Raw genomic sequence first — 15,200 nt, 5'->3', positions numbered from 1 at the left:
GTGTTAATCTGGTGCTGTGCCGTGTTGAGTTGAATTTCACCGGCCGGTTATATATCAGCAGGCCTGGCTGTTGTCCAAATAATTTGTCTTCATTAAGCCAGGGAGTTTGGTTCAGTCCAGGTTTTTCCTCGGTGATGACAGGAAGCCAAGCGTGAAGGATGCGATGGATTCGGCGTATTGTGCATGTTTCTGTGCCGTGTTTTTAATCGTGGCTTCATTTCCCCACGAGCACGAGGTCAAGTTCAAGTCTTGAGTGTCCCTGATGGGTGGTTTGACTTCCAGCACGGTGTACGCAGCAGTATATTCAGTGTGTAAGTGCAGCAATGAGCAATCGCTGCACGAGTAGCTGTACCAATGTGGCAATAATCAATTTGTCTGTTGGATATCATCAATGTCATGATGAAATGGATTCTCTGGTCATGACCTTTGCCCTGACGTACAGGAAATCAGTTGAGAGATGACCGTCACCATGCAAACTGAAGTTAGGGGAAAATCTAAAGGGGTTTAATTCACCTACTAATCTAAAAAATAAGTGTAAAAAACCCTCTGCCTAACATTTGTTGCATTTTCAAACACTGCATTTTTTACATGCATTGTCGATCTTCACTGTCTCTGCAGGTGTGTTGCTGTGGTGCAGTGCTGCCACCTGTAGATCAGTCAACTGGTGTGACACCAGATGCACTGGTGCACGCGTAACAAAATAACAAATGAGGGAAGAATAAACCCAGTTACTCAGCTCAGCTGATTTAACACTGGGAAGTGCTTGTACCATTTTATTGGTAAATAAAATTGCCTTGAAAAGATTTCTAAAATTTCATAATCTGAATTTAAGGATTTAAAAAGTCTTTGAATATTAAAATGTTAGGTACCATTAAATACGAGGTTTATTCTCTACTTGGCTACTTCACATTATCTTTGATTGTGGGGAAGTGTAACTAATTGTGGGACTCAGATATTCCTTCATATCTGTTGTATTTGATGCAGGTTCTAAACCGAGCACACTGCTGCACACACACAGTTAATTCTTTACAAACCATAACTTATGTCGTCAGGATAATATATGATCTGCTGCAGTCACATTAAAATTCTACACCTGCTGCCTTTAAATCTATTTTGGTTCTCAGTCACCTTCGCTGGGCGATGGAACAGCTGTTTCAGTTTTGCGTAGTGGCTCTTGAGTGTTGCTCTATTGAAAGTGGCTTCGTCATCACTGCAGATCCAACTTGAGATCCCACTTAGACGAGCCCCCCCCACGTAGTTTCCATGTGTTGCATCATATCTGTAATATGCCCATCAGTAGCACTGGAGGCTGATGCAGGCCGGTGGAGGGTGAGGGAAACTGGGACGTCTCCACACAGGCTCCCTCTGCCTGTGTGATGGTTGGAATCAGTTTGGCTTCACAACAACTGGACCGACCCCATAAACGTGACGTGATTTTTGTCGGTTTTAAATTGTTAAAGTAATGGAATATTAACACTCAGGTTCTCTCTCTCCCTCTCTCTCTCCCTCTCGCTCCCTCTCAGACGGAGAATGGCAGTGCCCTCCACGAGGCAGCTCTCTTTGGGAAGATGGATGTAGTTCGCCTTCTGCTCGACTCAGGTGGGTTCATTAATGCGTCTCAGCAGAACAAAAACTCTGAGTGTTTGCTTGTGTGTGTGTGCGTGTGCGTGCGTGCGTGCGTGTGTGCGTGCGTGCGTGCGTGCTTGTGCATGTGTGTGTTTGTCTTGTTTTCTTTTCCTAGTTTAACCTGCAGCTAAACGGGCCACATGTTTTTTTCTTCCCAGATTGTGGGTTGAAATTAGCCTCAGGTGAACTCCGAGCATCTGTCTGCTGCATTCTTCAGCTTTGTTAAACACTAAATCCTGGACTCTCCATTTATCATTGGTTCGTCTATTCTCTATAATACAAGACAATGCTAATATATATGATAAATATATATAACACAATGTGATCAGAGGTCAGAGTGACACATATTGACTAAAATGCAAATAAAATCATAATCATGTGATGATTGAGTAAAATAAACATTTTGTAGATTTCCTCTCCCACCGCTCAAAGCGGATAAAGCCTGGACGCTGTCGTCTTTTGATCCCGCCGCCGTCCCCTCCCTCACTTTCCTTCAGCACTTCCTGTTTCCTGCAGGACTTCCTCTGCGTGGCCTCGATTTTATTAACTTCCTAGATAAACATGGGGGCCGTGCTGGTCTGACCCGTTACACCTCCAACTCGGTACATGTCTGCACAGAATGGGAGGTGGGGTTACACGCAGGACAGTGGCCTTGTTTTCATTGTCAATCATAAACTATGCAGGGAAACGGCTGAGGACTGCAATAAACAGTCAGTAAAAATATCTCTGTGTTTTGGTTTGAGTGGAGAGAACTGGTTTCTTTCCTTGGAAATTAAAACATTTATAAGACATCAAAGTTCATTGGTGACTGTGGAAAGAAGAAACTATCTTATCTCAAAGTTTTCTGTCTTTCCTTGTCTTTCGTTTCGAGAGCATGTTTTCTTTTATTTCATGTTCAGATTTTCCACAGGATCAAACAGCCGGTAGGTCTAGTTGTTTTTAGACATTTTGACGAAGAATTGTTTCTTATTATATCAATAAGTTATTTTGAATAGTTGAGTTGCTTCCTCCTCTCGAGTGGGTTTAACCTTATTTGCTCCGTGCATCTACAAAACACAGGAAACATGTTATTCTGTTAATAAGAGAAAATCAATGCAACGCGTAAAAAGTAAGTAAAAGAGGAAACTGGCACATTACATCAAGTTCAAATGTGCTTTCTCCCTGTGTGTATTCATTATTTCTTTTATTTATACCTAATGGTTCCCAGTAGAACGACTGGAATAGAAGAACATATATTTTTCATGTAGAAGTGGAAGAGCATTAAAGAGAGAACAGTCAGGTAAAGATTCCAGTGGAGGAAAATCACACATGAATCTTATGAAAATAGAATTCCAAAAAGCTTAATTTTCACACTACTGAGCTTGTTTATGAGTCTGGGTGTGTATCCGTGTCTGAGTTTGTTTTGTGTGTCTTGTTTTTGTCTTGTCACTGTGTTTTGTTCATTCATGAGTGCGCCACTGTCTGGGATCCTAATTTAACATCGTCAAGTGTGAGAGTGAGTGAGTGTCTCTCTGTTCTTTGAATAACTTGATGAAAGCTGTAGATGAAGAGACAATTTTCTGGGTCTTGCCCAAGTAAACTACGGCATGAAGAGAGGAAGCGTCAGGAATCGAACCACCGACCTTCTGGTTAGTGGTCGACCTGCTCTACCTCCGGAAATCATCACCCATTGTGTGTATGTGTGTCTTTTCTTTCCCAGGTATCGACACCAATCTGACAGATAGTCAGGGGAGAGCAGCTCTGGAGATCCTGAGGGAACATCCTGCACCCAAATCCCAGCAGATCACTGCTCTTATCCAAGGTAACACACACACACACACACACACACACACACACACACACACACACACACACACACACACACACACACACACACACACACACACACACACACACACACACACACTCTTTTCAATTTAGATGAATTTCACTTGAGAAATTGGGTTGCTGCAGGAGCAAGAAAAGAACTTGTGTCTCGTACATTTAGTACAACGTTATGTGTAATATGACATTGTGTGTGTGGATGTGATCCAGTTGAGAAATGTTGTTTTCCAGGAAGTTTATCTTCCATTAGGAAACAATGGAAGCTCTTGTGTGAGTTTAGTTAGTTACACAACTCCAGCTCTGTAAAGGTTGTACTAGACAAACACACATTGCAGGGTTGTTTTAAATCATCTGCTGTTTACGTAACGTTGTTGGTCATGTTTAGTTTTACTAGATAAGTCGATGGCTTTGAGATTAAACTTTTTTATGGATATCCTGTATGTGTGTATAGACAGAATGGGTGTGTGAGATGCGTAGCTACCTGAACATCTACCAGTCTGAAACAGTGGCAGGCGGCACGTTGGCCAGCTGAGAATCCCAGCTGCTTTACCTTCAAGCTGGACCAAGCTTTTTAAACTACTAAGTCCCCAACTGCATCCCCACGATTGGAGAACCACACCGGGCGCCGCTCCAATCAGGATCCCTGGCGCATGAGACAGAAAACAGGAAGTGGGGATGGGCAACGCCTCAGCAGCTGGAACAGGTCTCGAACAAGGGGGACCCCACATCCCACTCGGCGTGTTAGACGCATGGGGCTGGTGTTGGCTGCAAACAGCTACCAATTAGGCACAGCGAGAGAATAAAAGACACAAAGCTGACAACAAACCAGATGTAACGTCTGCCCAACGTTTTAAAGCTCCTGTTGAATGTCTTCTCACTTGAATTTAATCCAGTATCATTTAGATTCTGTTTGTCCGATCCTGAACATTGCAAAAACAATCTAGCCAGGGAGCCACAGGGATATTAATCCATACGATCACTGAAGTTTGACGACCAGATGCTTCTGGACGTCCCGAGGTCCAGATTGAAGCGTGAAGGAGATCAGGTCTTTACTGAACTCGCCTCTAAACAGTGCAACAGTCCGACCCTCCGCATCGAAAACGGAAAGAAAGAGGTTGTGAGTACAAGCAGCTGAAATGGTTTCCTCCTCCGGGTGGCCTCAGACATCCGGAGGGAGCTCGGAGCAGAATTTAGATTTTACTAGAATATTTAAATGAGGAAACACGACGAGACGTCCACAGAACAACACTTTGGAAGAAGTGAATGAAGCACGTGCAGCTTTTCAGATGTCAACAACCATGTGCTCGTAGATATTGAGTTGGAATAGCATCCATCAAGATCTCATCTCTGTGGAGATTTGGACTACGGCATAAATAAGGGCCTGGAATTGGTTGTTTGTGAGAGGGAGAGGGAGAAAAAGGAGACAGCTGTGACTTAGTGAAAAGATCAGCTGCATGCCATTTCCTGTTGGAGAGGAAGATGTGAAAGGACACACACACACATTCACTGACGCGGAGAGCAAAAGACCTGTCATTTACTCAATGTTACCAGCTGAGGGGCTTTGTGTTTGCCACAGGCAGCTTATTGTGAAGAGATCCTCACTTGATCTACAGCGCACGATTCATCCTATACTGTTCGAATTCATTAACGCTTCTCGTTGCTACTGCCCGGCAGCCGCTGATTATGAACCCGAGCACTGTGCGTTGGTTCGGCTGTGACACTCGGAGTAACACGGAGCCGTGTGACGTCTGTTGTTTATGAAGAATCGGCTGATGTGATGTACGAGCGCAGAGCAATAAAACTGTCAGAGCATTTTAATCCTTCCTTTTTGACTCTGGTGCACTTTATAATTACATGCAAATGTGGCAGTGTCATAATAATTGAACTGAATGCCAGGATTGTTAGTCGTACACACACAAACGCACAGACAGACACACAAACGCACACAAACACACACACTTTCCTGACATTAGCAGAGTTCCTCATTAGGGCTCTGCAGGTATAAGCTGTCACATGATTCCTGTGTGTGTGTGTGTGTGTGTGTGTGTCAGTCAGTGTTTGTTTGTGTGGTTTCAGCTTCCTCCTCTTCCTCCTCTTCCTCCTCTTCCTCCTCTTCCTCCCCTCTTTTCCTTTTCCCACCACATTTATTCTCGTTTGCCTTTACAACAGCAGAGCACTTTCATTAAAGTACTTTTATTGAGTCATTCAAACCTTATTCTATAAAACCCTTGATCTTTCTCATTATCTTCTTTGAATCAACAATAAAAACATATTTGTCTAGTTTTTATTATTGTTGTGGGTGGTCTTGTTTAAATGTTAGTGTTTTTATTCTTTTATGTCTTTTTTTATTTGGTTTTATGTTATTTTTATGTATTCTCTTGTATCTTTTATTTGTGGAACACTTTATACTTTGTTTTTTGCGAAGTGGTATAATAAGTAAATATAACTGTTTATTTATTCTTTATACAGTTTACAGACATTTGTACTCAAACTAGAACTAAGAGTAACACAACCGTACCTGGAACCTAAAGCATTTCATTCCCTTGTTTCCTTCACATAACAATGATAATACATTTTATTATTGTTTTCACTCAGCCCCATTATGACTGAAATCTATTTAACTGCAGCTTTACCATAAACTCTTCATCACATACATGCGATTGTGGATTTTTCTACTTTCTTGTTCTACTTTTCCAAAATGATTTTAAACACATATTTGCGTCTGGTTAAATACCTCTGTAGTGATTTTCCTCCCCTCGTCCTCCCACACCCTCACACTGCCGTCACACTTCTCCTCCAAACGTTCTCCCTGATTTCTGCAAAATGTTTCCCATTCTTTGCTCGCTCTTTCATCACATTCCACCCCCCCTCTCTTACCCCTTTGTCTCCATGTCTCTGTAGATTATATGATAGATGAGATGGAGAGGATGAGCATCGTGGAGGAGCCTGTCCGGAAGTGTCCCATCCCAGCACCTCGAACCTCCATCCCCTCGCCCTCCGCCTCCCCCTCCCTCAGACACAAGAGTGAGTCCATTTTAGTTTTTATATCTCACCAGAAAGACATTTAGAAAATGATTTCCTTTTTAGACTGAGGTTGTAGCCAGAAGCAGAGATGTGAAATCACAACCCAGGGAACAATGCATTTTGCATGAGGTTGAGGAATCGGTTTTAAAATATGCCTCAATGTCTCTGAAAGAATCAACATAAAAAATTAATTCATAAGTACAGGAATGATGATGCAGATTTATTTTTCCTCCACCATATATTGCAAGTGGATGCTTAGGGTTTGTGTCTCTTGTAGTGAAAATACATCTGTAAACTTGATTTTAACTTTTTATTCTTGCACTATAAATGCAGCCAAGGAGAGCAGCTCCTTCAGTGTTTCCCTGTCCAGCGCTGCCCCCTGTGCATTGACTGTGACACTGCACCGAGCTGAGATCAGCTGCTCCGCTCTCCTCTCTGTGATTGTCAGCAGATCCCATAATTACCTTGATTACCTCAGAGACTGTTGGAGGGAGACGAGCGAAAGCGATTAGCACCTCAGAATGAGGCTAAATGAGCCATTTGAACACATCAGCTCCGCAGAAGAGAGACAGACGACGTGTTTTACAGACATTAGTTGATTTACAGACATTAGTTCTGGCTCTGATTTTTCCCAAAAGGTGATTCAAGTGTTAAATCTTAACTGCACAGTCTCTCAAGTTAGAAATCAAAGAACTAATCTTCCCGGCAGTCAGAGGAAATGTCTCTACACTGCTGTCTCCTTACTCCTTCCTCCTCGCACCCCCCCAGATGATGCTGTGACGAGCGAGCTGTCCAAGCTGCTCCACGAGATGAAGAAGTGCCGGGACAGGGACTACTCCTTCGAGGAGCTCTGCCACACCATCTCCTCCCACTCCATGGACAGCTTCGGGAGCGGGCGGCTGTCAGACGAGGACCGGCCCGATCGACCCAACGGGACCCTGACCCGAGGCAACAAGGTACAGTTACAGGATTGGTTCGGGTTTTAAAAGTCACTTCAAGACCTTTTTTAAATGTTAAATAACCGAAGCAATAGAGGCTTTTTATACTGGAGCAGCTCTATGTTCAATAAACAGTCAAACTCAGCACCTAATTAACTTCAGACAGGAGTTAGAATAATAACCTGAGGAAGTGATTAGTCGACAGAAAAAGATAATTGATGCTTTTTCCAATTTAAATTGAATATCTTTAACGTCTTTGACAAAATAAAAGTTGTAGCTTTACTTAAAACTTTGTTGATACACGTAAAAGTTTACCACTTGAGGGAAGAGGTTGCACTTCTTACAAACACTAAATAAAAAACAACAATAAATAAATATATAGATGAACTTTAATGCGGCTCCTATGAAATGTGTTATAGTACTGTGTGTGTGTGTGTGTGTGTGTGTGTGTGTGTGTGTGTGTGTGTGTGTGTGTGACTTTAATAAATGCTTGTACTTCATCCATCTTGACAACAGAGGGCAGTGTCAGATAGACTGATGCCACCGAGCTGGCCTCCTCTGTTCAGTATTCACTTGTTGTTGCTGAAACACAACTGCTGCCGTTTGTTGTTTGCGTGAATCTGTGTAGAATTGTAATTATTGTTTGTGCTCGAACAGCCTGCGGACGTTTTCTTTTTAATCGACCATGTCCTCTTCTAATTTGTAATCCTGTTTGTGGTGCCTGCTCTCGTCTCCTCCGCACTCACAGAGGGAAACTGATCATTTATTTGAATCCGTTTTGGGACAAATAGCTGATTCATGTCCGTGTTGATGCCGAGAACAGAGTCACAGCTGCAGGTTGTTTCTAACAGTGACCACACGACTGGGCTGTGGGCTTTATCACATCCACAATCCATCAAGTCAGACGCTGGACACGGAGGTCATCCATCACACTGACCTCCCACCTGAGCACCTAGAACACACACACACACACGCACGCACGCACGCACAGAAGCGTCCGAAGACATGCGATTGTCTGTGCTTGTTCTTTGCCCATTAAGCCCTGTCTCTTTCTATTTTTCTTTCCATTATTCTGACCTTGCAGCACACACACACTCTCTCTCTCTCACTCACACACACACACACACACACACACACACACACACACACACACACACACACACACACACACACACACACACACACACAGTTACAGTGGCATTGATTTCCTAAAGCCGTAACCGTAGTTCTAACTTGCCAAACCTAAACCTAACTTTAACCTGAACCCAGCCTTAACCTTAAAGCCTTAAAACACCGTTAAGCGAACTTGCTGTTTGTCTCCATAAGGGAGACATGTCCCCCTCTATGTCGAAACAGATGTAGGTCCCCACAACATGAGTAATACCTGGACCACACACACACCTCAACCAGTTGACCAATGACTCATAATCTTTGACATTTCCATAAAAATGTCAAGATGGAAGCATATGAAGAATGTTTGTGCCCAGTGCAGCGAGCGGTCAGACGTGCAGAGGCCCACACACGTGTGCGGGGAACACATGCACACACCTTTGCTCACTTACGCTTTAATTATCTTAATCCATCTTGTGTCCTCTCTCTCTCTCTCTCTCTCTATAAGTACCACTTTGTATTCTATTACTGACATTTACAGTGTCTGTGTGTGTAAGAGGCCCCAGGCTGCCGTGTGTGCATGTGGCCGGAGACATTAGTATGTGATTGGATGTGTCTATTACACATGAATAAAACATGTGGAAACGCAGGACAGCTCGCCTGCTCTCTACACACACACACACACACACACACACACACACACACACACATACAGTACACACACAGGATGAATGCAGGCTTGTGACATCACCCATTGTGTGTAAACCGAGCAGTAATGCAATAATAATGTGTGTCCTTTTTTCTAAAGAGTACATATACAGTACATGTGCTCATTAGCGTTGGACTGTAAATGTTTCTGAAAGCTGGTGCAACTGGTTTACTGACACTGGTAATATTTTAATATATTCATTCTGCTTTTACATGTATTTGAGTTTTCATTTTCCAAAGAAACGCAGCTGCAACTGAACATTAGTTTCACTTTTAATTAAAACATCCGTCTTCTGCTATTATTATTATTATAATTATTATTATTATTATTGTTTAAAACGTGTCGGGAAATAGTGAAATATACCTTTTATGTTTTCCTAGTGCATGAACAAGGTGGTTCTGAGGCCAAGGACATTTACGCTGCAGCAATTCATAAAAAGAAAACGGCAAAAACTCATAATTGAAAAGCTGGAATTGTGGATGTTTGGCATTTTTTTGTGTCGGTTGATGTTTAGTTTTCCGACTGGAGACGTTCACCTTCTTCTTCGAACTGAAACTTTTGAGTCTAAACTTCTCTGGAGCAGCATTTAGACCGGAAAAACTAAATTATACAGCCAGCTAAAGTGTCTGAGGCAAATTATTTTCATTTCTTAGTGTTTGTCAAGAAAAATAAATGTTGCCTCATTTGTTGTTTTTTTTATATTCAAACATGAGGCAAAAATTTCTGTCGAGACTTCGAACCTGTGCGGCTGCGATGCTGTAATTACACACAGCTTTGCTTTGGGCCACATGTTAACACTGACATGCCAACATGCAGGGACGAGGCTCACATACTGAGGACGAGCGTGGAATATTTACGAGCTTCTTTATCCATCATGCTGACGTTTGCTAATTAGCACTGAGCAATTAAAGAGCTGATTTCAATCAAAAGGTAAAAAGGCAAATTAACAGTTTGATCTAATTATGCTCTATCAACTGTCGTCTGGAATGTTTAATGTCATAAAAAACAAGAAAATATATGGAATGTCTAAAAACGACAAGTCCCATATTCTATATTTAGTTGACTTGTGGGTCTAAATTATCGAAAATGTTTCCAAAAATGTTCTGACCCAGAGAAATTTAATTTAAGGCAACAGAACATTTAATTTGGTCCCTTTTTAATTGCATCATATCCAATTTCCCGGTTCCCGGTCAAATATGTATGACGAAGGAAAAACAGTGAAAGACTACTAGAGGCCGAAGTTACATATCGTATGTTTAAAGTTGTGAAGCTCGAATACACACTGTTTTACAGTCAAATCAGTTCAGGTCAAAGAATTTATGATATAAAAATCATGTCAAATTCTCAAAATAATAATATGAGCTTTTAAGGGAGAGACGACTAATGTTACATTGATCAGTTATTCAGTTCTCAGGCATGAATAATGGATGGTGTCCTTTCTATCGAACACTGGCTGATATTCTTTTGTTCTGGATGTATCTATTGTTCACGCATACAGTTCAGTGTGTGTGTGTGCGTGTGTGCGTGCGCAGACTGCAGTCCGCTCTACATCAATCAATATTCCACTGTTTGGAATCTGGAGCGATCGGTGACCTTTTGGTTTCAGCCTCATTTCGTTGCCTCCGTCTCGCTGCTGATCTCTTCCTCTTCCCATCTGTTCCTCCCTCCGTCTTTATTACCTTCAATATTCTTCCTGCCGGAGCCTTTTTTCTTTTCAACAACTCGTCCCTCCTTCAACACGTCCTCCTTCACCCTCTTTTCATCAGACCTCCCTCGGCCTCTTTGCTCCTCCTGTTGTTGCTTGTCGGGATCAGACAATGTGGTGATGTTGCTCCGTCTATAATCTGCTGTGACCTGCGTCCTCTGCTCGTATCGGGGGCTGGATCTGACGCCTCCTGACCCTCATGCCAGAGAGTTCATACACACACCTGCCTCCTGGGAGCCAGAGAGCCCCAGGAAAGGACACAGCGTGCGTGACTGTGTGTGTGTCTGTGTTAAAGTTGTTTTTCTGTTTCTGCACCTCCTTATTTTGGCTGAACTCTTTTCTGCATGGCATTTACAGTAGTACACACATTTCTACTTGTGTTAAGTTGTGTGTCAGTTGCTGCTTATGTTAAATATATAAAGCTCAAAAGGGAAATTGAGGATGAAAATTAAACTCTCGGTTTTAGGAAGAATAGTCAACCTACATTCCTTTGTCATAAGGGTTTCATGATGACATCAGTTTTAGTTCTTTAATATATATATCAGCCCATAAATCCTTTTTGTTTTACTCCCTTATATCAGTTTTGGGATCTGCCCCCTGATGATCAGTCAGGATCAAACTGAATGATTAAATGAATGGTTTCTCTTTTAAGCTCATTTGTTAATGATGATGATACAGAATAAGCTCATCGTTCTTCTGACCTTTGACCTTCCAACTGTTACTCGATGTTTGTTTTTCTATGGGAATTGATTTATCTTCTGCATTTCTACTCACAGCGGCCCACCCCGCCTCTTCCTCCAGCCCTGGAGGAAGATGAGGCCGAAAGAAGCTGCGGCCCCACTGGATTCTGGGAGGCCCTGACGCCCTGCAACGGCTGCCGCAACCTGGGCTTCTCCAGCCTCTCACAGGTACACACACACACACACACACACACACACACACACACACACACACACACACACACCCTGAATTAATCTGCTTTCAAATATTACTTTCACTGCTAATTAACATTTAATGTCTCTTCAGTGCAACCATAATGAAACTTGTAGAACATAATCATCGTATCACTTCATAATCAAAATATAACTTTGTCACATGATTGAAGAGTCACACACACACACACAGACACAGACACACACACACACACTGAAGCACTACAGTGAAATTACAGGTTAGTGATGCTGCCATTGTTCTGAGTGAATACTTTAACTGGTTACCGTGGGAACGGAGTGAATGAGCCATCACTGCAGAGACTGGCTCTGCTGGCAGCTCTGGATGCGCCGCTCAGTATCTTTCTCTTTCTTGCTCTCATACTCGTTATGACGATGTTATATCTTCCTCTTCCTCTGTCCTTAAAGGAGACATATGATTTTTCTGTTTTAGTTATATAGATTTTTTGCAAAGTTAGAATTATTAGTTATTAGAGAGGGGGAGAGAGAAAAGGACCTGTCAGGAAATCCATGCATGTTCAAATTACATTTTATTTTGTTTATCTAAATGTTACTCTGTTGTCTCCTGAGGACATTTTGCATAATTAATGTAGGTGTTACACTTTGAATGACTAGAAATCCTCACCTTCACTTCCAGTGTGTAACAGGAGCTTATTACCAACTTAAATCCAAACTCAGCCCCTAGTGTTCCTCCTCCTTCCTTTTATTTGACTTCCTTCCTTCCTTCCTTCCTCGCCGACTAGCCCCTCATCCCCCCCGTGCTGTGTGTTTAAGTGTGGTTATGTATGTGCAGATGAGTGTTTAGCATTGAGATGTGTGTTGGCTCAAACAGCCGAACATTTGACAACACAACAGACCCTCTGTCTTGAACACTGGCAGCTCGCCTGCTCAACTGGCACACATCCTGGAGAGCTTCGCACCTGTGTGTGTGTGTGTGTGTGTGTGTGTGTGTGTGCGCGTGTGTGTGCGTGTGCGTGTGTGTGTTATGGGAGAGGATATGAGAAGGAAGGACAAGTGGGAGAGGAAAGAGAAACTGATAATGAAGTTAGCACCGTGTTGATTTGCCCTGTGTAATTATGAGTAAACAGAGTTGAACCAAGTGGAACATTTTTCCTCCCATCGTTCTCATCTCATCGTCCTTTCATCTTCTCATCCCACAAGAACGAATTCTTCTTTCGCTTGTTTTCTATCATCCCGCTCTGTCCCATGTTCATCTTCGCTCCCTGCCTCATTTATCTTTCACTTTCTGTTCCCGCAGACGAGTGTTAACCTTTGTATCGATCGCCTGAAAGCCGGGCGTCTTGGTTGTGCAGCTGTCACTCAGGACTGTCAGTCAAAGAAGTGGCCTGACTCTAAGAAGTCCCACAGAAAATCAAACTATAAAAACTTCTAAAGCCTTAAAGCAACACTAGCCTGTTGGTCCTGCGGCGCACGTAGCCCCTTAGCTCTGTACTACATGCCTGAATAAGGAAGTTTCGTGTTTTCGTCACTATCGTCAACGTCGTCCTCCCCCTGTTGCCATGTGGACGCCATCTTACGCCAAAGTTTGTGTGGAGGAGGTTTCCTCTGCCGTGCTGACTTTTTAAAAAACGGTTTCACATCTCGCTGGTGGAAACCTTGAGAGAAAGATAATAAAACAAATGCGAGAACAAGACGCAGATAAGCAGTGGCCCTCAGGGTTGCCAGGCAACACAGACATTCATGAGACGTCAGGCGTGGGATGTCCACACTTGACAAATCTCCGTCAGCGCAGGTGCATCACACAGAGACACATCAGCATTTTTCCATTTATTCCTCCGTTCCTGTTGTTCCTCCATCTCTCTCTCTCTCTCTCCACACTCTCTCTCAGACGTCCGTGTTCCTCCTCCCTCCTCCTCCAGCCGTTGTTCTTTCTTGAGTAGGTGGCTGTTGACCTGTAATGGACTTGACCCCGGCAGTTTTAAGCAGATGAGGGGGAGGAGGTCTGCTGCAGGTTATGATCACAAACCCACAAGGGCCGTTGTTGATGTTAAGAAAGATCAAGGGGGGCAGAGATTAGTGGAGAGGAGCCTTGAACGCCCGTGAGTGAAGGACTGAGCGAGCTCCGAGAGAACACATGAGGTTTTTTAGTTTTAAACATTTGAATAGGTTGGGTTTTAACAACATATTATGAAAATTCTCAATTTGAAAAAGAAAAAGCTTGTTATGGGCGTCATGGTGGCTCGCCGCACGCTAGGAGGTGCCCCGTTTGAATCCCAGTTTGGCCGGGGTCTGTCTGTGTGGAGTTTGCTTGTTCTCCATGTGTCTGCATGGGTCATATCCCGTCCAGGGTGTATCCCAACTCTCGCCCAATGTCATCTGAGATTGGCTCCAGCTCCCACCGTGACCCTCAAAGAACATACAATGATATAATGATGGCATAACTAAGCCCAGTGTGTGTGTGTCTGTGTGTCTCTGTGTGTGTGTAGGTTTATGTGATAAGTGTAGTATTCATCCTATAAAAAGTTAGTCCCTGACTCCTGTAGCATAATTCAGACATAAAAAGCCGAGTACCCATAAAAATTATAACTGGGACGTAGTTTTTCGCTCTGTGAGCCTCCACTGAATTTACTGTCGGGTACACAAAGAGTCACTGAGTCTAGTTTATATTTTATTATTTTATCGATTTTATTCTGTTTTATGGTAAGAAGTGAAAATAACTTGAAAACTGCATAATAAAACTACTATACTACTGCTATAAATATTCTATAGCTGCTTTGAATTTAAGAATCTAAATGAGCTCAAACTGATCTGCTGTTGTTTTAATGTGAAAATGACACAAATCACAACAGTCCATGAATTTTAATTTGCTTTAGAAATAATGGCAATAAATGTTAAGTGTATTTAGTCCACACTCATTCCCTCCCAGCCTCTGAAACGTCCCCCCCTTTTGTTGTGGCTGCAGTTAAACACAGGGAAGGTTTCGGTGAGACTGCGGCGGCGGCGCTCCGTCAGCCGCCGCTCGCCCTGGCTGGTTCCGGTGTCTGTTGGGATGAAGCGTGGAGCCAGGGGAAAGCCGCAGTTTGAGCTCGGTTAAATACAGCGACCGTGGGGAATGCGAAGGGTGTTATTTTCCCGAGGAGCGACTGCTGGTGTCCCACGGGTGGCTCAGCTCGCTGATTTCCGAAGGATTAGCCAGTAATGGAGGGAAATCAAATTGTGTGTGTGTGTGTGGGGGGGTGAACATGGCTGAAGACTCTTATTTGGAGCCTCAGGCGTCACAATGACCTGGGTTCATTAATGCACAGCACGAGACTGATATTAATCTCAAGGAGCCCACATTTTATTGCATATTA

General features: G+C 43.1%; 1 protein-coding gene across 4 annotated transcripts in view; it reads left to right on the top strand.

The window, feature by feature from the left end:
• anks1b (ankyrin repeat and sterile alpha motif domain containing 1B) overlaps positions 1 to 15,200 on the top strand; it is a 162,650-nt gene that overhangs the window by 61,055 nt on the left and 86,395 nt on the right. For 3 of the 4 annotated variants that reach the window (XM_035147899.2, XM_035147897.2, XM_035147896.2), the window contains exons 6-10: positions 1,524 to 1,599; positions 3,326 to 3,427; positions 6,352 to 6,474; positions 7,243 to 7,430; positions 11,713 to 11,844. In XM_035147899.2, the coding sequence (XP_035003790.1) occupies positions 1,524 to 1,599; positions 3,326 to 3,427; positions 6,352 to 6,474; positions 7,243 to 7,430; positions 11,713 to 11,844 (621 nt within the window). Of the gene's footprint in view, positions 1 to 1,324; positions 1,426 to 1,523; positions 1,600 to 3,325; positions 3,428 to 6,351; positions 6,475 to 7,242; positions 7,431 to 11,712; positions 11,845 to 15,200 lie in introns of those variants that run through there. The other variant, XM_035147898.1, reaches the window with a different exon arrangement.

This window comes from Hippoglossus stenolepis, chromosome 22 (assembly GCF_022539355.2).
Source record: "Hippoglossus stenolepis isolate QCI-W04-F060 chromosome 22, HSTE1.2, whole genome shotgun sequence".
NCBI lineage: Eukaryota > Metazoa > Chordata > Actinopteri > Pleuronectiformes > Pleuronectidae > Hippoglossus > Hippoglossus stenolepis.
This window is presented reverse-complemented; position numbering and strand designations above follow the sequence as displayed.